This window comes from Thermobia domestica, chromosome 10 (assembly GCF_964235325.1).
Source record: "Thermobia domestica chromosome 10, izTheDome1.hap1.1, whole genome shotgun sequence".
Classification (NCBI taxonomy): Eukaryota; Metazoa; Arthropoda; class Insecta; order Zygentoma; family Lepismatidae; genus Thermobia; species Thermobia domestica.
This window is the reverse complement of record NC_137463.1, coordinates 228,808,572-228,833,339: the sequence shown is the minus strand read 5'-3', so window position 1 is coordinate 228,833,339 and position 24,768 is coordinate 228,808,572. Positions and strand designations below refer to the sequence as shown.

The following is a 24,768-nucleotide window of genomic DNA, read 5'->3' as shown; positions in this document are numbered from 1 at the left end:
ATCTGATAGAAAGCGCGGAGGTAGAACAGCGTCTGCCATCTAGTGGAGTAACTTTTGATATGACAAAATTGGCTCTGGTACTGTTGTATTTTCTCACATTATGTAGCTTCAACAACATGTCAAGACAACTGAAATATAGACATATATTTTAATATAGCTACAATAGATATAAGTCTCTCATCACTTCAATGCTACAAGGTGTTTATTTCTAAGTAATTATGGGTATTGCCTACAACATTTGGTTTGGCACTTGCCATTGAAGAATGTTCTAACGCACGTCATTGCTTGCAAGGTTTCGCAAATTAATTCTCGTTTTAGAAGGCCCATTTGTCCCTGCGTTTTAAATTACAAAGGTTCTTCGGCTATAAATGGAGTTATATTCTCTTCTTGTTTTCATCTAGCGTAGGTGTACCGAACGAATGAGTCATACGTTACAGCACTTCTGTGACATGAATTATAGTCTTGTGTTTTGTTCGATGTCAACTTGTTGACCATGCTCTAACTTCTCTTCGCCGAATTAGGTAGAACGAAAGCTGGGATACAGGCAGGTGTACAGCATACATAAAAAGAAAGATCAATGTATTTACCTTACTCAACGAAATGTCACACAGTCCAGGTTGTCTTTTCAACATATTACCAAACAATTGACAGGCGGCACAGTGGTTCAGTAGTACAGGCTCGCCTCTGGTGTAAGGGAGTCTTGGTTCGATTCTAGGATGTCTGTGTTTTCTCGGGATTTTCCCATTCTTCCTACACTTTTATTCTATCAATTCAATCAGCCATCTTCGTTAGCCCGAACATTATAGCGAAATGTTAAATATTTCCCTTATTTTCATTTCATTTAACTATGACGTCCATACATTTAGTATACTTTACAAAGCAGGGCGAGAAAGAATCATTTGCAATTTCAGACTTTATATTAAAATGAAAATGGGGGGCGCGGTGGCTTATTGATAGAGCGTTCACCTCTGGTGCATAGGGTCGTTGGTTCGATCCTAACTCGCGCCAATTGAGCTTTCTAATAGACCAACACCATGTGCGAGGGTGTCTCTCAGGGTTCTACCGTTTCCTCCCACTTTCTCACTTCATTTATTTCTCATCATCACCATCGCCTTTATCCTAGCCGAATAATCGTGGGATGTAAAACTTAAAGATTTCATTTCATTTTAAAATGAAATTTAATTGTAGTTTCACGACCTATGATTATGTCCTGTAGGCAAAAAAAAAAAAAAAAAAAAAAAAAAAAAAAGACACGGAATGGAATGAAAGTATGGATAGAAATGGGAGAACCGTAGAACACTTACGAATACTGATGTTGTTCACCACAAATGCAAATGGCTTGGAATCGCACTAGGGACTCCTTGCGCCAGAGGTGAATCGTCTACAACTTTTCCATGTTAAAAAAAAAGTCAGTACCATGACACTTGTCCTCATGAACTTCCAATTAATCTTAGACTTCTACGACAAACACACGAATACAGAAACTTCGAAGGTAGTTAAAAACGCCCGTGCTTTTTAGTGAGACTCCAACCCAGACTGGATTGAGCCTCGTAATTCAAACACCCGACACCATTCGGTATTGCTCCCGACAATTGAATGAATGATTTTGAGTTTAACGTCCCGTTCAGCAGCGAGGCTATATGAGACGTGGACCTACTGATTAACGTGGAATCCGAACCCGCCATGGGCCACACCGAATGCTGTTGTTGCGGTTCCCTCCAGGGCCGGTATGGAAGCCCAGGGCCCAACTTTGAAATTTTAAATAGAAACATGGGTGAGTGACACCTCGTTCGATAGATCTTTAAAAACTAAAAAAAAAAAAAAGTATTGTGGCAAAAGATTTGTCACATGGACCACCGTATTCAAGATTGCCACCAAGACATGATGCCTATATCAGATAAAACGTGCAGTTGACCCTACCATTAATATGAAAATGGTTGCGGATAAATGAACAGAACAAAAAGGGAAACAGGTCAGGGCCCAACTTTAAAATTTTAAGTGGAAACATGGGGGCGAGTGATACCTTGTCGATCTTTAAAAGCCCTAAATAGCACTGTGGCAAAGCATTGTTCATATGGGTTATTGTTTTCAAAATGACCAGAAAGACATGGTACCTGTATCAGATAAAACGTCCAGTGCCCATAGAATAAAAAGGTTAAAGATAAATGAACAGAATAAAACTCGTATAGGAAATCGCAGATTATAGGAAATCGGGTATTTATCATTCCACGGCTCGAGAATGATACAATAGAGAAAAAGATGATTAGAGTAAAAGTATTATAATGCAGAGTGAGGTGCAATTAGATGGAGCAGCACCTCACTCTGCGCAAAGAGTGGTGGAGTATTCGAATATGCGTTATAATGAAAAACGAAATGGAAGAAATGGACCAATACTATGGCCCACACGATCCCCAGATTTATCCTCACCAGATCTTTATTTCTGGAGATATTTGAAGAATGTTGTATATAAACGCGAACAAAAACTAGGGAAGATATGATGGAGCAAATTCCAATGGCTTTACTCAAATCCTAAGTAATGTTTTATTACAAACTGTCATGCATTTTCGCCGAAGGATTAATTTATGTATACAGGAAAATTGAGATCTCATTGAATAAACTGTGAGATAGAGTCCCCATTTTGTTGGTACGTGAGAGGCGAGGAGACTCACAACATGAAGAAAAAAAACCCTAAGGGAGGCGAGGTGAATCACGAAGAAAGAAAGCCGGACGTGAGAGGCGAGGGGACACGCAGGAAAAACACCCCCGACGTATGAGGTGAGGGGGTTCAGAAATAAAAAGCCCTGGCCATGACATGCAAGAAGACACAGAAGAAAAGGAATCGAACCAATATCACGCAGACGACGGTTGAACAAAACCAACGTTTGTACACACTGTTCTAAGAACTGCATTGTTCAAAAATTTTGTTTCGCATTTCAGTTGATTCACTTTGCCTGCAATAAAATCATTGCCTGCAATAAAAATGGAAGATACCATTTAACACGAAATTTATCTACTTTTTCTCATTACAGAGACATCTATCTCTTATAAACTACATTTCAGATACTTTTGTTGAGTAGATTCAATTTGCAAAACCCAAGGTTCTCATTTGAAATTTCATCGTTCCTTCCCGCTTCACCACTTACGGAGGGAGGTTGGAGCGATAATTTTCTAAGAATTAGATTTCTTCGTTTACATTATGGCACTTTTACTCTAATCATCTTTTCATCTGTTACATCATTCTCAAGCCGTGGAATGATAAGTACCCTCTGTGATTTCCTATTCGAATTTTTGTTCTGTTCATCTATCATTAACAGTTTTCATTCTATGGGCACTGGACGTTTTATCTGATACAGATACCATGTCTTTTTGGTCATTTTGAAAACGGTGACCCATATGAACAATGTTTTGCCACAGTGCTATGTTTACGATACTGTTCGTCTCGTCTCAATTCTCATCTCCAAAGCGAGATGATAATTTGAGTTAGCCTTGTCCCGTCTCGAATGTACAAATGTTAATTCTCGTCTCGATTTTCTTTGTTTTATGTTAGAAACTAGATGAGAAATTCCCCTTCTCGTGGGCAATACTAAACAAAACCGAAATATTCTTGCCAAATATCAGGTTTCTGGTTGTAATGTTATTCCCTGAGTGATAATAAGCTCCTAACTTTTAATCTTCAATGAGATAATAATAATTATTATTAGTTTATTGTTGAAATCTTTGAGTTTTACGTCCCACGGTTATGCCGGTTAGGCTAAAGGAGACGGTGATTATGAGTAATGAATGAAATGGTGGAATGAAGAAAGTGGGAGGAAACGGGAGAACCCCGAGAAAACCCACGCACACGGTGCTTGTCCACCACAAAGTTCACTTGGCGGGAGCAGGGTTTGAACCCGAGACCCCAAGGACCAGAGGTGAACGCTCTACCACTGAGCCACCGCGGCCCTAGTTTATTGTTATTATTATTATTACTATTGTTATTCCTAATGCTTTGATAGTTCAAGTATTGAAATATCCGAGTATTGAAATATCTGAAGATAAAAGAAATGTCCCTAACAACACAAGATGTGCTAGGCATGTGCCATTTAGGTGTCCCAGCTACTTTTTAGGTAGTCGACACTTGGCACATATGATATTCATGAGCTAACGATGAAACGGTCTCAAGTGTAAACAACCGATTAGGCTGGGGTCCGGATATGTGTTACGGGAGACCAAAGTAGGAGACCCGTATTTTGGCGTTTGGGCCCATACGCAGAAATTTCCGAAATACGGGGCCCCAAAGTGGCCCTACATGCTATAACTAGGAAGCGAATGACGTTACTTGTACACAACTGATTTCGCTGGGTTCCGGACAGCAGTGTGAGAATTATCTTCAGCTCACGAGCACAGAACACAATTATACCTATTGACCATAGGCGTGTGCACGTGGGGCCAAGTGAAGCTCTCGCCCCACCTAATGTTTTGGCTTTTTTTTTTTGAGTTTTTAATATACTTTTCTCAGCTAATATGGATTATATTTCACAATAACGGATCCTAAAAGACGTCTGTAATCATCGCTATACAAAGTAACACTTTCAACTTTGCAATACTCGACCAAAATTTCCCGATTTAATTATATTTCAGTCTTTCTTCCGTTTGTTTTCTTTCAGCAGTAAATTATCATGCACACACACACACACACACACACACACACACACACACACACACACACACACACACACACACACACACACACACACACACCTGTAGGCGCCGACTCTAAAAGGGAGTTGGGGCGAAGCTTTTCTGTTCCCTCTCTCAAATCTAAAAGCAGAGGGGTTTTGCTCTTATAAAGTAATGATTACTAGGTGGTTGCATATCTTCAGGAGTACCGTTATTGATTTTCCCCTCCTAATCAAGGGTCTGCGCACGCCTGTGCCATTGACAGTTCCTTTAAATGTGAATTGGGGTTCATCCGACCAGACAATACTGCCCATAAATCCTGGTTCACTTATAATCATCTCCTAAACCAGGGGCGTACGCAGGGGGTGGGTCCTGGGGTCCAGACTCCCCAAATCCGGACTTTTTTTTGTAAATTTAGTCTAATTTTAGGGGCAATTTTACAATTTTTAATATAATTTAGCCTGAAATTGTGTTTGGACGCCGCCCCCAAAAGCTTTGCACCCCTCCCGAAAGAAATTCCTGCATACGTCCCTGCCTAAACCCATTCATAAAATTATATCCTGCAATGTGGGTCGTCGTCGCTTCGCTGTTGCAGCAGCCATGTAATGTACACACGTAACTTGCCTTTCTTCAGTATGCGTACCACACTGCTAACACTTATACCGCTGTCACGTGACCCCTGCCTTTAAGAATTTTGTGGTTATCACTAAAACAGTTTCAGCATCGCAACTGAGGATTCAGCTCTTGTAACCGTGCGATGTCACCCTGATTGAGCTTTCTGCACATCACATATTGTTCCCTGAAACTCGAATTGTTACTCTTGAAGGCGGATTAGTCACATATTCACGTCTCCATTGTCTCTGAATTGCAGCAACATTCTCGAACTTCCAATATCACTTAATAAACAGTAGTATTGGGGATACTCTGCCGAACTCTTAATAATCCAATTTTGGGTCTCCATGGACCATAATGAATGAATTAGGGATGCTTTTGGCCGGGATTACGTCACCTATTGAAATTTTGCTTATGCTTATTCAGGGGCCGCACGTTGGTGTAAATGAATCAGAGGTACCTTGGTCCTGCTATGACGTCATTGAATTGGGAGTATTGGATCAGAGGTCATGATGATTCTTTAAAATTACTAAAAATATGGTCTTGATGATTCATTACGTTATGAAATAGTACAGGTTTATGAATGCTTTCGTTCCCTTTTATGGCATAAAATTTGGAGATTGTTATGCATGGACTAACACGGATGCAAATGAAATCTTTTAGTTTTACGTCCCACGCTTATGCCATTTAGGCTAAAGGAGATGGTGACGATAAGAAAGGAATGAAAGTGTGGGAGAAAATTGGAGCATAATGTTGCCCACCACAAAACTATTTTCGAGGTGTTTAAATCAGGGACCACATACAGCAGAGGTGAACGCTCTACCACTGAGCCACCGCACCTCTACTGGTATGAATGAATTAGAGGTAGTTGGTTCGAGCTAATATATTCGTTTGACGTCACTGAACTGGGATTTTTAGCTTGGAACTTATGATGGCTTGTTTCGTTCCCTTTTATGAGTATAAAATTTCCAAAACAAGGTTTGATCTCTTTCTTGATGACCTATTACATTATGAATTAGTAGACCTCAGTAATAGTATAAATTAGTATTAGTATTAATATGAAACTCGAAAACTTTGGAGTTCCTCCGTGGCTAACCGGTTAGCGTATGCGTCTTTAACGTGAGAGACCAGGGTTCGATTCCCGGAAGAAGCTCATGCGGTTCGGATTGTTATCCCTTTGATGAGATGGACTAACACTGGTGCAAATTAAAAATCTTTACTTTTACGTCCCACGATTAGGTTAAAGGAGACGGTGACGATGAGAAAGGAATGAAAGTGTGGGAGGAAACTGGAGCATGGCAGGGATCACTCAGGACACATAAGATCACATTGATTTACATCAGGAGTTGGGGAAGGGGGGGGCGTATAGGACCTTGTACTCTTTGATGAGTATAAAAAATATTAAAATTTGGACTTTTTTAACTTATCCTATTATCTTTCACGAGACATTTTTGTTGTATAATAGAGTACAATGGTTTACTTTTTGGGAGTTATCGTTTCCTTTGGAGCCTTATTACGTTATATGGAGGGATATTTAAAATTATTCCCTTAAATTTAATAAGTACTTTGTGAACCAATTTGTTCCGCTTTAGGGATGAACCTTGCAATCGTCCCGAGTTCAATTCTTGGAAATGTTGAATTTAATGTCCCCGCCGATGATGAGAAATGATGAAATGAGAAAACATCATAAACTTACTTGACTGAGGATTGAAGCAGAGACCTCACACATTAGAAAAAAAAACGCTGAGCCACCATGCCAACTTCAGTGCGAGCAGTTTTGCGTATGAAAAGAACATGATCAGATTATGTTACATTACACATTTCTGCTCGTTGTTAAGCATAGAAGTTTGTTATTGTGAAATTGCAGAATCTGCTTATACTACATCAGCATTTTTCTCAGCTGACGGACTTTTAAAGCTCAACTTTACATTTATGTCAAAGACAGTTTCGTAACATATCGATGAGTGTTACATTTTTTCAATCAAGTTTAAGGAAAATGAATCACATTTTTAGATGTGTTAATTTGAATGTCGTAAGAAACTAACGAGTCAACAGTATGATGTCATGATCAAAATTGCGATACTAGATGTCGTAACAATTGATGTGTAAGGAGAAAAGACGTTACGTTTCGGCTCATGATACATGATGAAAGCTGTGTTTTCATTGGTTCTTCGTGATGTCATTGATTCATTTTCCTCGTTTCTGATTGGCTGATAGTGATGTCACTTTATAGTTGAACCGTTTCAGACCTAAATAAAATTCTTAATTTCATTTTTCAAGTCCTACTTCCACGAAGATCTTGAATGAACGAAGGTGTACCTCTAGTGACAGCGTGACTTTACTCCGTTCCTTGAATTTGAGGTAAGTATCAACTGCGTTTCTTAATATCAATGGAGTGCTTTTGAAATGAGCATAACATTGTTATCACTGTTTTTGTTTAGCATGAATTATTTAGCAAATGGAAAAATAACCCTCACTTACTTGACCGGGAATCCCACGCATTAGAAGTAAGCGCGAGAAATTTGTTGATTTTGGTTTAGCGTCCCTTCAGTAGTGGGGTGCTAGGAATACAGCTTAATGTTGAATTTGAGCGCATACTGGGTGTTGAACCCGGGGCCACATCCCACACATTAGAAGTAAGCACGTGAAATTTGTTGATTTTGATTTTAGCGTCCCTTCAGCGTTAATGGTAGGAATACAGCTTAATGTTGAATCTGAGCGCATACTGGGTGTTGAACCCGGGCCAGAGGTGCGTAACGCTAGCCACTTAGCTCAGTTTCTGAAAATTACCATTAACGACGCACGAATTTGTTCCCTACAACGTGAGACGTGGACCTACAGTTTAATGTGGGATCTGATCTCCCGCCGAGAAACGAATTCGAGTATTCCTTGTCTTAGCTCGAGAAAAGCAAGCGCATGAGATTTTTGTTTTCGTTTCATGTTCGTCATACGTTTTAAAGTTCAGTGTCAGAGGAAAATGCTTACTACAATGATTCTCTCAGCTGAGTTGGAAAACAATTTCATTCATTCTTTTTATCACTACAGAAAGTTAGGTCATTTACATGTTGATGTTGGTCCGGGTTTGATTTCCAGTATGACGACAATAAAACGTTTCAGTAGTAGAACTGTTTGAGATATGATAATTCTTTTTAGGATTGATCGTGTAGTCATTTTGATAACGTAGTGATCTCTGAATTCAATTTTAATTCGTGCTTTTTTTTCGTTTTAGATATTTGTTTTCTTTGCCTATTCCTTTTCTGCTTACCTTACCTTTTTCCTATTTGAATATGGCTACTTCTGGCTTTACTGTCTTGCGAGAAATCAATAGACATTATCGGCGTTTTAATCTCGAAGGACGAATGCTGGAAATTCAAATTAATGCTCCGACCAGTGGCACCGATATTGTTGAATGGGTTCAGGCCTCCTTTCAACAGATGCTGGATTACTTATTGGAAAATGTCGACGAATTATCGATGGTTGGATTATCGATTTTATCTCATGATGAGAAGAACAAACCGTTTTATCTATCTTTTCGGCATGCAAGTAATCTGACACTGGAGACTTTATGGGCATCCTTTGATCGCATCCTTCAAAGTAACGATAGTTTTCTCATGAACGAACCTTTCATTGTACATTTTCATCATGTGGATGTGCCCCGTGGATTTGGGAGAATGCGTCGAGGTCTTTTATCAAACGACGAATTATTAAAACGCAAGACTGGCATTTTACGTGTAAAAAACACCGACAAGAAATGTTTAGCGTAAGCAATTGTGATTGCTATTGGTTTAAAGAAATATAAGGATACGAACAAGAAACTGTACAGACAATATCAGGACCAGAGCAAATGTGTCGTTCTCCCAGCCGTGCATGAACTTTTATCCAGATCATCAGTGAATTTAGATCATGGGGGATCTGTGGAAGAATTGCGACAATTGCAACGCTACTTGACCGATTATAAACTTACCGTATACACCAGCTTTTCCGGAGAAGATATTCTGTATGAAGGACCGGGTGGCGAAGACAAGATTCCAATTAATTTAATGTGCATCAATTCTCATTATGACATCATCACGTCATTAACGTCTGTTTTTTCTACTGGATATTATTGTGTAGCATGCCACAAAAAATATAATAACAGAAATAGACACGTCAAGAACTGTTCGGCCATGTGTGAGAAATGTTTGCAAAAACCGCCATGCAGTAAGACCAATACAGAGAAACAGTGCCCAGAATGCAATCGTGAATTTTATGGTGAAACATGTTATACAAATCATCTGACTGTACCATATCATAAAGGCCAACCAATATGCAAGATGGTAAAACAGTGTTCCAAATGTTTACGCATTTATTCGTTTGTCCATACAGGGGAAAGAAAACATCATTGTACTGATTATTTTTGTAATGTGTGTCGTAAACACGTTACGTCTACCCACCAATGCTACATGAAGCCTGATACGACTCAATTAAAACCTGGAGTTCCATCAGTGTTACATGCCAAGAAGGCTATGATTGTCTTCTATGATATCGAAGCCACACAGGATACTTTCTTCGATGAAGACACGTTCATTCATAAGCCCAATTTACTGGTGGCTCAACAAGTATGTTACAACTGTGTTCAAGATGAAGATATACATCATCCGTGTGAAGTTTGTGGACAACGGGAACATATTTTTCAAGATGATCCGATCAATGCCTTTCTTGCGTATTTACGTCAACCACGACCCAACATCAAACTTATTGTATCTTTGGCACATAACTGTAAGGGATATGATGGTCATTTTATTCTTAAATCTTTAGTGGAAGAACATGAATTGAAACCTACTTTGATCTTGAACGGAGCAAAAATTTTAAGCATGAAAGTGAATCACTTATCGTTTATTGACTCCTTAAATTTCATGCCAATGGCTTTAAGTAAATTATCCAAGGCATTTCATTTACGAGCGACCAAAGGATATTTTCCACACTTTTTTAATACTGCTGCAAATCAAACGTATGTGGGAAAATTACCGGACATCCATTATTATGGTGCAGATGAAATGAAAGTGGATGAACGAGAAAAATTCATGACATGGTACAACGAACACCAGAACGATACGTTTATTTTCCAAAAAGAATTGGTGAACTATTGTGTTCAGGACGTCAACGTACTTCGAATGGCTTGTATATCTTTCATGACCACTTTTGAACAAGAAACTCACGTCAATCCTTTCCTGGAGACTATCACTTTGGCGAGTGCGTGCAATTTAGTATTTCGACGAAATTTCTTAAAACCCAATACTATTAGCATTCTTCCTGCACGAGGATACCGTCACAGAAACAATCAGTCACGGATTGCTTTGCAGTGGCTTGCCTACATGGAAGAAAAAGAGGGTCATTCAATTCTGCATGCGGCCAAAGGTAAAGAAGTTTATGTTGCTGGTTTTCATCTGGACGGTTACTACAAAGATCCCGACACTAAAGAGGAACACGTGTATGAATTTGAAGGCTGCAAAATTCACGGCTGTCCTCTATGTGTCCCTACAGGCCGTGATCAACCCATTTATGAGAACTCCGAAGAAACGATGAACTATCGCTACGAGAGAACACAGCGTAAAATGAAGTTATTACGATCCATGGGATATAAAATACATGAAATGTGGGAATGTGAATTTCGTCAAGTGTTAAAATCCAATCCAGCATTGGCCTCTTCTTTAAGCACACATCCTTATATTAATAAGACACCATTAAATCCAAGAGACAGTTTCTATGGTGGCCGTGTTAATGCCATTAAATTGTATCACGTCGCAAATGAAAATGAAGGCGAAGAAATAAAATTCTTGGATATCGTCTCCCTGTATCCTTATGTGAATAAATGTGGACGGTATCCAATAGGGCATCCACGAATATATCTACAGGGAGATCCAGAAATGCCCGACATTCAAGATGTCAACGGATTAGTCAAGTTGAAGATTTTGCCTAGCAGAAATGTGTTTCATCCAGTGCTGCCATTTCGCTCAAATAAGAAGTTGTTGTTTCCACTTTGTGCTGCCTGTGCCACAGCATTAAATCAAGATTCTGAATGTGCACATTCGGACAGTGAACGAAGTCTAACAGGAACATGGGTGTCCTATGAAATTCAAAAAGCCATTGAACTTGGGTATCAAGTCATTGAAATTTACGAAATTTGGGATTACGACATCACCGTATATGATCCAGAAACCAAGACTGGCGGATTATTCAGCGAATACATTAACACATTTTTGAAATCGAAGCTGGAAGCTTCTGGTTGGCCTGTCAATTGCGTCACCGAAGAAGAAAAGCAGCAGTATATCCAAATGGTACAAAAACGGGAAGGCATAACTTTGGATGCAGCAAATATAGTGACAAATTCAGCACGTCGTAGTCTTGCAAAACTCTGTTTGAATGCCTTCTGGGGACGACTCGCTATAAGAGACAATTTCAGCCAAACGACCATCATTAACGACCCCAAAGAACTGTATCAGAAATTAACTGCTCCAGACATAAAAGTCAACCAAATTTTACCTGTTAACGATTCGTTGTTATACCTTTATTGGCAGTATGAAGATGATGTTCCAGTACAAAATCACAATGCTAATGTTGTCCTTGGAGCATTTACAACGTGTCAAGCTCGTCTGGAACTCTACAAATATTTAGAACTGCTGCAAGAAAGAGTACTATATTTCGATACAGATTCCGTGATATTCACGCAGCGACCATCACAGCCCACAATAGAACCAGAAGTATTTCTTGGTTCAATGTCAAATGAACTGGAATCAATTGGACCAAAAGCATACATTAAAAAATTCGTGTCTGGTGGCCCAAAACAGTACGCCTTGGAAATCTACAACCCCGACACGAAATCAACCAGTTATGTATGCAAAATTCGTGGGTTTACACTCAATTATACTGCAAGTCAAAAGTTAAATTTTAATAGTCTGGAGCAAATGATCATAAATCAATCGAGTGAAAAAATCTCCATTAGCACGCCGCACAAAATTTACAGAACCCACGATCATCATCTTGTCACAAAACCTGAAGAAAAGAAGTACAGCTTCAACTATAAAAAACGCCGATTAATACCAGACACATACGAGACATTGCCCTATGGGTATAAAAAAGCCAGAACAGAATAACAGCCATATTTTTCCCTAATCCCACCAACATCACCTCCCAAAGACGGGGCAAAGAATCAAGACGGTGCACGGGACATGCTTCAACGATGCACGAGCGGAGACAAACTCAGATGACATCACCTTGCAGAAACCCATGGAGAAAAAAAAGGAATTCAGGTACGTCACATTTGCTTTTCTTTTTCTCACATTACTCTCTTGATCAGTTAGTTTATGTTAATAATCTGTTTTTCTTCTTTCACAGGAAACAAAATAAATATTATCATGCATATTCATATGTTTTTATTTTCTCTTTACAGAATTTGTACCCGTCACGGACACGTCTTCCTTTGAAGAAAAAGAAATTCTGTATTCTGTTTCACATGCTAAAAATAAATGTACAAAAACATGATTCTGTGTTTTATTTCACATCCTAAAATCAAATTATTTTCCTGTACTGCGATTTCAATTTCTTTTTTTCTGAATCAGTTTACCGGTAAAATAAATCAATGTTTTACGAAAAAAAATCAAACTAAATTTTTGTTTCAGAACTTTTTTTTCATGTACGAAATAAAAAAAAATGTGTACAAAATAAAATTCTGTTTCAGAAAAATTTTTAGTGTACGAAAAAAAAATGATTCAGAAAATTTTTGTGTATTTTACGAAAAAAAAATGTTTACAGAAAAATTTTTTGTGTACGAAAACAAAATTCTGTTTCAGAAATTTTTTGTGTACAAAACAAAAACTGTTTCAGAAAAAAATTTTTATGTACAAACAAAATTCTGTTTCAGAAAAAAATTTTTATGTACAAACAAAATTCTGTTTCAGAAAAAATTTTCTGTGCAAAACAAAAATCAGTTTTCGTCACGAAACTGCTCCGACTAAATGAATCGATTCATTCTGATAGTGTTGGCAACACTGGAAAATCTCGGTAAGTATTGCTCAGGCACTGAGTTACAGCGAACACAACTAGATTCGAACCAACAACCTTAAATGTCTGATTCATCTCTAAATACAGCCAACTAAACAATAAGTTTATGTGTATACGCCAATGCTTAGCACTGTCAGCAAGGTTTTCTTCAAGGTCAAAGTCGTACACGAAGTAAAAAAAAGATGACAACACAGATCTTCTATCTTTCTATATGAAACATAAACCTAGTGTAAACTGTTCGCAATGAAATGTGTAATGTAACATAATCTGTTTAAATCCGCTCGTCTTCTTTTCATACGCGAAACTGTTCGCACTGAAACTAACAAAAAAAAATCGAACTCGGGACCATTACATAGTAATCAACAAACTGTACTTCTCAATGGAGTACGGTGACTCAGCTCTTATGTCTGATATGTGAGGTCTCTGCTTCAATCCGCAAGCAAGTAAGTTTATGATATTTTCTCATCTCTCATCATCGTTTCAAGTGGGACGTTAAATTTTTCTAACGTTAGCACCAAGAATCAAACTCGGGACCATTGCATAGTAATCAACACACGTGTACGGTCGCTTAGCGCTTGTCTCTACTGTATGAGGTCCCTGCTTCAATCCTCAGTCAAGTAAGTTTATGATGTTTTCTCATTTCATCATTTCTCATCATCGGCGGGGACATTAAATTCAACATTTCCAAGAATTGAACTCGGGACGATTGCAAGGTTCATCCCTAAAGCGGAACAAATTGGTTCACAAAGTACTTATTAAATTTAAGGGAATAATTTTAAATATCCCTCCATATAACGTAATAAGGCTCCAAAGGAAACGATAACTCCCAAAAAGTAAACCATTGTACTCTATTATACAACAAAAATGTCTCGTGAAAGATAATAGGATAAGTTAAAAAAGTCCAAATTTTAATATTTTTTATACTCATCAAAGAGTACAAGGTCCTATACGCCCCCCCCCCTTCCCCAACTCCTGATGTAAATCAATGTGATCTTATGTGTCCTGAGTGATCCCTGCCATGCTCCAGTTTCCTCCCACACTTTCATTCCTTTCTCATCGTCACCGTCTCCTTTAACCTAATCGTGGGACGTAAAAGTAAAGATTTTTCATTTGCACCAGTGTTAGTCCATCTCATCAAAGGGATAACAATCCGAACCGCATGAGCTTCTTCCGGGAATCGAACCCTGGTCTCTCACGTTAAAGACGCATACGCTAACCGGTTAGCCACGGAGGAACTCCAAAGTTTTCGAGTTTCATATTAATACTAATACTAATTTATACTATTACTGAGGTCTACTAATTCATAATGTAATAGGTCATCAAGAAAGAGATCAAACCTTGTTTTGGAAATTTTATACTCATAAAAGGGAACGAAACAAGCCATCATAAGTTCCAAGCTAAAAATCCCAGTTCAGTGACGTCAAACGAACATATTAGCTCGAACCAACTACCTCTAATTCATTCATACCAGTAGAGGTGCGGTGGCTCAGTGGTAGAGCGTTCACCTCTGCTGTATGTGGTCCCTGATTTAAACACCTCGAAAATAGTTTTGTGGTGGGCAACATTATGCTCCAATTTTCTCCCACACTTTCATTCCTTTCTTATCGTCACCATCTCCTTTAGCCTAAATGGCATAAGCGTGGGACGTAAAACTAAAAGATTTCATTTGCATCCGTGTTAGTCCATGCATAACAATCTCCAAATTTTATGCCATAAAAGGGAACGAAAGCATTCATAAACCTGTACTATTTCATAACGTAATGAATCATCAAGACCATATTTTTAGTAATTTTAAAGAATCATCATGACCTCTGATCCAATACTCCCAATTCAATGACGTCATAGCAGGACCAAGGTACCTCTGATTCATTTACACCAACGTGCGGCCCCTGAATAAGCATAAGCAAAATTTCAATAGGTGACGTAATCCCGGCCAAAAGCATCCCTAATTCATTCATTATGGTCCATGGAGACCCAAAATTGGATTATTAAGAGTTCGGCAGAGTATCCCCAATACTACTTAAACATCTGTCCACCATGTCAATGTTACTCTCTCTCACCACTAACGAGTTTCGCAGCTGGACTGATGATTATGCTGCCACCTGTTGAGAGAACATAACATTACTTTTTACAGAAATATAATCTTGTATACTTGAAAATAAATTTTCTATACATTTTGACACACCTAGTATATATATATATATATATATATATATATATATATATATATATATATATATATATATATATATATATATATATATATATATATATATATATATAATTAGACTTATATTATATATTAGATCTACTTCCATACTTCACTTGTTGACAAGACGTAGTGCGGCCGTTTGGCCTAAGTTTTGGACCGGCACCCTAGATGCATCCGGCCCGTACTTTCTCTATCGTGGACAGTTTGTTCGTCCCTTTACTTTGATTCACAAATTGCGATGTATCCCACTTCCCAGCCGGATCGAAGTCCTGAGTGCTAGCAAGTTAACCTACATCTGCGAGCAGACATGTTCATTTAGAAGTCAGAGATTTTCCCTGGTAGGCTTATCCAAGCAATACGGGGGTGCCTAGCTACGCTATTGGCAACAAAGATCGTCTTATTCTGCCGGTTAATGGCGCGATACATTTCTCTTTTTTATTTTTGTGATTTGCACAGGTTTTAAGAGCTTCCAAACCTCCACTTGTATCTGGTTTCACTTGTACACTGCAATCACAGCAATGCGGTTCCGTTTGACTCTCCACTCCATCTTAAGTATATACCTACTGCCACTCAACTGGTGTATATTGGTATTACGTACAGGTGTTTATTAATATAATGGAAAGGCCTGTAGTTTGCAACACGCAAGAGGTGTTAGGTGTTAATAACGTACATTGTCTAGTCGCTGTAAATTGTGTCTATTTGGTGATCATCTATAATACGTCTGATGGTGTAAAACGGAGGTTTGTTGAAGCGGGAAGACGGTGGTGATGCAAAATGGGAGATCGCTCTAAGTTTCAAAGATGTCAAATTGTGAATGCGCAATTAGTTGTCTCAAATGCATCTAAGGTGACCAGCATGTTAAGTAAGTTACGTGGAACAGTGTCAAGGTGATAATGACCTACAGAACAACATCGTAGAAGAGAATGGTGGGTGGGTAACAAGCTATGGTGACAGGGATTGCTAAACATTATAGGATAGTCATCAAGAAACGTAGAGTAAATGCTAAAAAAAGTGACTGAGGAACTCAATCACTACTTGGAGTAGCCTATTATGACAATCACAGTTGTATACGATACGAGTTGCATAACTTGAACATCCGCCATCGGATTGCAATTTCCAAACTGGTAATCAGACTTCCCATAAACGCTAAAGAAATGGTGCTGGGAACATGCAAACTAGACCGCCGATGATTGGCTCTAACGTACGGCTCTGTGATACTACGGGCCACAATTTCCTGGTATTCTATGGATCATGTAGTTATGTTCACAGGGTGCATTGCTACCAGTGGTTATATGGACATTTAAACAACCACATACATCGGGATGATTCTACAAAACTTTCCATGGCCCACTCAATCCGGAGATCTCGTTATTAAAGCCCTGGAGTCAGTACTGAAACTCAGAATTCGGAGCAAATATCCTCCATCATTCTCGCTGACGGAACTGAGTACTGTACTGCGCGTACCAATTTCTACCTGTCCTTCTACAACTAAGTTAAAGTGCATGTCAAGTGTTGTGTACGCGTCGTGGTTCCTATCAGAAAACTCTTACTAGATGAAATTAGTACAGACAAAAAAGCGCGCAAGCAGTTACATGTTCCTCTCTCCTGGCAGACAACTGCAGTTTCCCAGGAGTTGTCAAATCATCACTGTTTACGAAAGCGAGAGGGATTGCGTTCTAAGCGTTAACGGCTGCCTTAGTCCGTATTCACGTTTGCGAAAATATAGAGAAACTAGTACCATGAAAAAAAAATAATAAATTGTAAACGTATTATTTTAAATTAATTTATGCGTGTTAAATTAACTTTCTTTATTAATGTTGCAGGGCTACCGCCGGTAGCCTCGGTCGTCCATAAAATACGCCACTGTATTCTGCGATGTGGTGGCGTATAGTATAGGTGTTAATCACGAAACTATTTTATTTATGGTAAATTCTATTTGCTCTGTGATTTGTTGTAATATTCTTTTTTCTTTCTACAAATTTGTTGCTTATACTTCTTTTGGACTATGTTCTGGTGATGTGTTTTGTCGTTGTTCTGCACACTAGCTGAGTTATTTCTTTCAAAGTCCTTTCTGATTATGAAAATTTGGTTCTGAGATTGTATCTCCGAAGGTTTGGAAGGGTAGAGCATGCTACCAGTTCGATGTCCTTTCTTATAGTAAGTGGCAGAGTAGTTTGCGATTAAATTGCAGTCGTTGACGTGTGATTTCTCAGCGAAAGCATACTTCATCTCAGGTTACTATTTTTTCAGATACCTGTACTGGTAGCAATTCTGTGACAGTCCATCGGTCTGGCTTGATTTTTGGATACTTTGAAAATGTCATCTAATGTATTTAATCCCTTTGACATGAGTTTGACAATATATTCATACTGATCCAAAGATCTTAAGAAGGGGCGTAGGCCCTTCGTGTTTACACGAACTATGTTGGTGAAACGAACCCTTTTTTGGCGAATGTTCGGCTCCAAGTTCCTCCAGAGTTTGATTGGAGTGTGTTTCCCTCCTTTTGACATTAGCACTGGTTTTTGATCTTTATACTGGGTTTTCTTAAGTTGGTTTACTTTTCCTTTCCTTTGTTCTTCCTGGGTATAACCTATATGACATCATCTTGTCGCGTGGATTTTCTTTCCTTCTGCTATATTTCATGGTTTTGTGTGCTTCTTTAGTGTTGAGTACGACTTCATTCTCTCCTACTTTGATACGCCCTGTTTCTCTGACAGAGGCATCTTCAGTTTTGACATAATTTCGTTTATCCTAACAAAGGTCAGATTTCTAATTTAGTATGTGGGTCTGGTAAGGCCGGAGTTCTAGCTTGGGTTTATGGCCCTACAAGGGACGAGAGTTCTATTAATTTGTTGTGTGGTGCTCACTAACGCAAAACAAGAAGCTTATGTTCCCATGCTGATAACTGTCGGCAAAATCTATACAACATATACAGCCAAAATGTCAGCATGTGTAATTTGAGGGTCACACAAACAGCTACGGACCTGTTCAAATTGTTAGACTTAACATTCAGTTTCTGAACATTTTACTGTTCTAACAATATTACGTGAGAAAATACTTCGAACTTAGTTTAAATTACTGCTCTGTAATTCTGTCCTAAATCCTAGTGTGTGTAGCACATGCTTTTCAATATCAATAAAACAAATGCTTACGTGACATTCACACATAATTACCTAGGTACTATACAGTATGTATATCCAAATTGGAAACAGAAAAATGCAATGGAATACTTACAGGGAATTGATCTGTCACACAGAGATTAGTATTTCGAATGAAATCCCTTATTCTTTATGAAGTCTTTTATCCTTCGTGGTATATGTACGAGTTTAGCACATTTCGCCTTCAGTTCAGCATCGTAATACCACAAATTATTGATCTTCTCGATCAAATCAATGTTTGGTTGTAATGTGTTTCTTCGTTAGCTTTTCCTTCATGAAGCTCGAAAGGTTTTCAATCGGGTTCATATCGAGAGTATTGCCCGGCCACAGAAGAGCAGTAATTTTGTTGTCCTCGAAGAATTTTGTCTTAGCTTTGGCTCGATGGCATTGAGCTTCGTCATGCATAAACATGAAGTGTGCGACATCAAACCAGACTGCAGTCTGGGGAAGCAGTTCTTCTTGAAAAACTTGTAGGTATTGGTCGTGCTTCATTGTTCCCTCTACTATATATATATATGTACAGTCTCCCAGACCCGAAGACAGACCCCACACTATGACTGAAATAGGATGCTTCACGGTTTGTTGGAGACATTCCAACTTGAAAAATGAAATGAAATCTTTGTTTTACGTCCTACGGTTATGCCGGTTAGGCTAAAGGAGACGGTGATGATGAGTAATGAATGAAATGGTGGAATGAAGAAAGTGGGAGGAAACGGGAGAACCCCGAGAAAACCCACGCACACGGTGTTTGTCCACCACAAAGTTCACTTGGCGGGGGCTGGGATCGAACCCGGGACCCCTAACACCAGAGGTGAACGCTCTACCACTGAGCCACCGCGGCCCCACATTTCAACTTGAATTCCTCCCCAGGCCGACGTCGTACATATTGTGAACATTCATCAGACACACAGGCACATGATTCATTACTGAGAAGACACTATTCTCTAACCATCAGCAGTCCAATGTGCTAGGTCTCGTGCCCATTCGAGGCGCTTCTTTGCCATGGTTGGAGTAATTTTTGCTTTCTTTCTTGGCCTGTGTGCTTTTATTCCCTCATCACACAGAATCCTTCGAACACTTCGAACACAGAATCCTTCGAAATCTCTGCACCATACTCAGCCATTTTATGCTTAAGTCTAGAATTTGCACTTCTGTTTCCACGCGCCAATCTTTTTAGTTTTCTGATACCTCTTAGCGATAGCTTTGGTTTTCGCCCACACTTCCTAATCCTATTTTGCTGATACATTTGCTTCTTGCTCTTTGCAACAGAGATTCCACTCACAGATTCTTTTCCCTACCCCAACTCTACTAGCAATTTGTCGTTGTGTATATCTTCCTTCCACCAGAAGTGTTTTGATAACTTCCACTTTACGCGAAGAAGTTTCTTTGGTTTTTCCCATTATGCCGCGATTACAGGACTTCACAGAATAAAATATCAATATACAAAACATGTCATGATCACTTTAAACTGGCCCATCCGAACTGTTGAACGCTTTCAATGTTGTAACTGCTTACGACTGCAACTACAACACTTCAAATTGTAATTTGTTAATAGAAACCACAATAGCTGTCTACAACTGAAACACTACTTTCAGAACTTTCCCCCTCCACTACTACCATCTGCTGTTCAACGGTGATATCACCACTTCAATTGTACAATAAACAAATGAAGGATCATATATTGGTGGTTTAACCATTAAATTACATGTTATAGAATTCCAAAATTAGGACTGCAACTTCAAGTGCATTTTTTGAGATTGAGTCTAATAATTTGAACACGTCTGTAGGTAACAATGCTCTTTCTCCCGGTTATGCTGTGGATGGGTGTAGTTGAATGTTGTATGGAGTTCACCAAGAAAAACTCTCTGCTTGGTTGTAGATCTCGGTCTTTTGATGGTCTATCGATGTCCTCGGAGTTATTTCGCTTCATCAGTTGAACTACTCTGATTCAGTTAATATATAATCTCTGGAGCTCTTCTAGAGATGTATTCTCCTTTGTCTGGTTGAGTACTCTCGCCATTTTCTGGAAACAACTCATGACATACATGTCTCCATTCCACGAGAAATCAGAGCTGTTCTGCATCATAACTGTGGTTTCACTTCATAAGATGCATTTTCTTTAGATATTTCCATTATTTTGATAACCACCTGTATCTGCTAATATAGTCAGAAAGAAAATTTTGCATACTTGTTCTGCACTAATCTTTACCGCACATCACAGAACACAAAGGAAAATTTTGTTTTGACAGCTGAAGACAGGCTCGATGCCAGGATTTGGATGACATAAATGTTCCCTGCTCCTCTCTCTTGAAACTTACTTGCCCTCCCCTGGTGTTAGCTACTAGCTGTTAGTCTGGCTGAAACTTTGAAGTATAGTAAAGTGGTGCCACTCACAGAGTGAATGAATGTACGAGATACAATCGGTACTATTCTTCTTCAATTTTGAGGTATTTAACCACTTGACATTCACTGTCGAATGTGTGCAGTTTATAGCAAGAAATGATTTACCAAGTGTGAAAGACAAAGTAGGGTACAGTTGACGCTAGTAAAGAAATTATTCGTAAAATTGTCTATCGTTTTTTCTTCTTGAACTTCTGAAAATTATCCCCAAGATAAGTCCTGTATCAGTTGATGCAAACACTGAAGTTTGATAGATAGATGCCAGTCAAGATCTGAAAAATTAGAAGGTACTTTATTGGTCAGATAGTTACTGGGAATGCCTTAGATACGGTACACTATTTTCGCTCTGAGTAAGAAACCAAGCGAACAATATCACATTCATTCTCTATTAGATTTTAAAAAGATCACAGACGCCTGTAAGATTTTGCTTTTTTGAAGAGAAGAAAAAATGGATGTGGTCATTTACGAGTATAAAGATATTCTGACCACTAGCCCAACTGTGAATAGTACTTGCTAATGTTTTGCTACGGTGTTGTTTGATGAAATGTCCTGAACCTGGTTCGAGGGACATTTGTTTGCAACACGAAAATGCTTAACAACATACCACTGCTACAACTATTCAGACCTTACAAACTCACAAAATGGAAATTCTACCACGTTCTCCTTAGTCTCGTACTTTAGCCCTTCACCAACTTCACCTGAAGTCGTGGAAATTAAATAAAAATTGGTAATGTCCGATCGACGAAAAAAGATTAGTGAAATAGCAGAGGAAGTAAGGATTGATATTCATAGTGTTTGGGATATTCTACACCAGCACCTTCGGCTCACAAATGTCTGTTCCAGATGGGTTCCTCACAATTGGAACGTTTTTCAGAACCAAACTCGGCGGCAAATGTATCAGGAAAAGTTGGACTTTATGGAAGGAGATAATTACTTCTACCAGCATGCAGTGGCAGGGGATGAAACATGGGCTTACTAGTATGACCCAGAATCTAAACAAGAGCCCGTACAGAGGAAGCATCAGGGGTCACCAACTCAAAAAATCAGGGCACAGAAATCGGCTGGCAAGCTTATGGTAATTGTTTTCTGGGACAGGACAGGAATTCTTTTGCTTGAAGCTATATCAAAGGGACATACGATCACAGGGACTACTTACAAAAAAACACTTTACAACGAGCAGTTCAGAATAAACGACACGGAGGTGACAATCGTCGAATTTTGCTTCATGACAATGCTATGGACACACATCCCATCTTGCGCAGGCTGCTATCAGAGAACAGGGAATGACTCAACTTTTCTACCCACCACACAGTCCTGACCTAGCCCCAAGTCATTATTATCTGTTTCGTCATTTGAACAAATGCCTCAGGGGCCAGCTATTTTCAAGCGACAAGCAGGTAACGGATGTTGTGATTCAGTTCTTTGACTCCAAGGAGAAATCTTTTTATGTTGAAGGCGTTGAGTCACTTGAAACAAAATGTTGACGATGTGTAGAACTGGAGGGTGATTACATTGAGCCTACCATAGACATGACTTTCCCAACACCCTTAGTATTTGCATGACATCTATAATGTGATGCTCATGTAAAATTTTATCATAAATTGAAGATCGATGCTGAACAAAATAAAATAAAATCTCCGTCTCTGCTCTATATCCGTCAGAACTCAAGAACTCCATATTGTACGATAATGAAAAATAAATAAAAAGTCGACTAGCCAATTTTTTGGCAAAGCCCGGGTCCCCTAAGGCAAATTTGAACAAGTGTACAACAGTAGTAATATGTCAAAAATTAAACAGCTCCAAGAGCTCATGAAAAAATTATTTTCTCTCTCATTTGCTCAATGGCCAGAAATTTGAATCATGAAATTTAAAAAAATAATCTGTAATTGGGTTACCAATACAAACTCTACTACATAGGAACAGTGATGGGTTGATTATAAATTCGTATCACTGTAATTATACTTTTTGTGGCAATAGCTGTATATGCACATTCACCTATCACTGAGCTATTACCATCCATCAAAACAGTGGATTCGATCTTATAGCTACATAAGTTTCATGACTACGCAGTGCGCACCCCAGTAGTGGTTGGTCACATGCCATGGTAGTCGCATGACAGTTCGCTCAGGACACGAAAGGTTGTTGTCAGGGAGTGAGTCTGGTCTTGATTCACAGGAACAGCTACATATTTAACACAGCCGTAGTCAACTCGAAAGCATATCCCCATGACCATAAGCCATGCACTAGCACATATGTGGTACTCCAATTCCCCGTGTCGCTCGAGAACAGCAACTCCTCGTCTGTTGCAATGAACATAGGATTTGGACGATAGAACGCTTTAAAGTCTGATCATATATATATTACATTTCGTGATGGGCGTGTGCGTTTTTGACAAACTGCACGAGCAACTGGAGTTCTCGTGAATGGTGTCAATGGCTGACTGGATATACGCCACTTGTTGCACCTTTCCCCTATAGTTATGGTGTCTTATAATGCAAGTAGCTATCACACATATTCTGTGCAGGAATAGTTCGTCTCCGAATCTCAACCGCATTGAACATCTTAGACGCCATAGAATGGCATATCCAGTATTGCGACACCCCTCAGCTATGTTGGGACTGACGGCCGCATTACATACACCTTAGTTACTTATACTAGCGGACGAATATAAACATCTCATTACATCCCAGTCGCGCCGATTCAGTACTGTACGGAAGGTGAAAGAACGTCTTAGCAGTCCTTACACTATTTCACCAGGTGGTCATTAAATTTAAAGATCTGTAAGTATATGTAACTCCCCTAACTGCTAGGTGCCACTCACCTTATCCCCATGTTGACTGGTTTCACAGTTCATTGTGGACGCAAGGCGAACTCTGTCGATTGTCTCGCGGAGTCTTCGATAAAGATCCTCGCAGGACAACTTACAGCCTGTGTGCCATTAACTCAAATCCCAAGATGGTGACACATGGAGTGTTAACATAGTAACTGGATCCACATTCAGTGATCGCATCTTGTTTTAGATAAATGAAGGTTCAGTTAATAGACGATCGTCTGTGTACTAATCTAGTCAGGGCTGAACACAGAATATCATCCGCCAAACTTTAGAGAAAGAATTTCCTCTTAGCTCTATGGCTGGCGTACGTACCTTCGGCGTAGGAAACCCACTGGAGGCTCATGTGGTTCGGATCCCATGATAAGGTGTAGGTCAACCTTTCATACAGCCTCACTGCTAGACTTCAAATTAACCATTCAATCATTCACGGAAAAGATTCAATATAGCGGGTTCTCTGACCACTAGATGAGATTAGATCAAGTATTAGTTCCAGGATGCTGTTCACCCCGAGATCATTTTAATGGACGACAATGTCCAATATGGAGTTTCCTTCCTCGACTACTTCCTTCCAGTGATTTTTTTCGGATGAAATAACTATTCGGTCTCCCAATTTAAATCTAATCGAACATCTGTAGAATGCTTCCCCCTTTCTCGAGCCATGCGAAATCTACTAGCTCAAACAAAAAACAGGACTCAAGAAATTTCACCAATAACCTTACTTTTGAGCATGGATAGCCGTTACAACACATGTATAGTACTTCTTTCATATTTTGTGAGATAGTAAATGTCCGTCAGCGCACAGTTATTTTTTTGTGATAAATGTACAGTGTTTTGATTCAAAGTTTTGCTGTTAC

General features: G+C 39.1%; 1 protein-coding gene across 1 annotated transcript; it reads left to right on the top strand.

Annotated features, from left to right (window-relative positions):
- The first annotated feature begins 7,575 nt into the window (after window positions 1–7,575).
- LOC145661825 (uncharacterized) lies at window positions 7,576–17,414 on the top strand. The gene is made up of 3 exons (XM_081727163.1): window positions 7,576–7,632; window positions 8,501–8,814; window positions 17,347–17,414. Exons 2-3 carry the CDS (start codon window positions 8,559–8,561, stop codon window positions 17,412–17,414), a joined length of 324 nt encoding a protein of 107 aa, XP_081583289.1. The 5' UTR covers window positions 7,576–7,632; window positions 8,501–8,558.
- The last annotated feature ends 7,354 nt before the right edge of the window (window positions 17,415–24,768 follow it).

Bases quoted from the DNA above. Each gene is read 5' to 3' on its own strand.
- LOC145661825 (XM_081727163.1), top strand. From the start codon at position 8,559: ATGGCTACTTCTGGCTTTACTGTCTTGCGAGAAATCAATAGACATTAT. The intron at 8,815-17,346 runs GTAATCTGACAC...TTAATGTTGCAG, and splicing joins TCTATCTTTTCGGCATGCAA to GGCTACCGCCGGTAGCCTCG.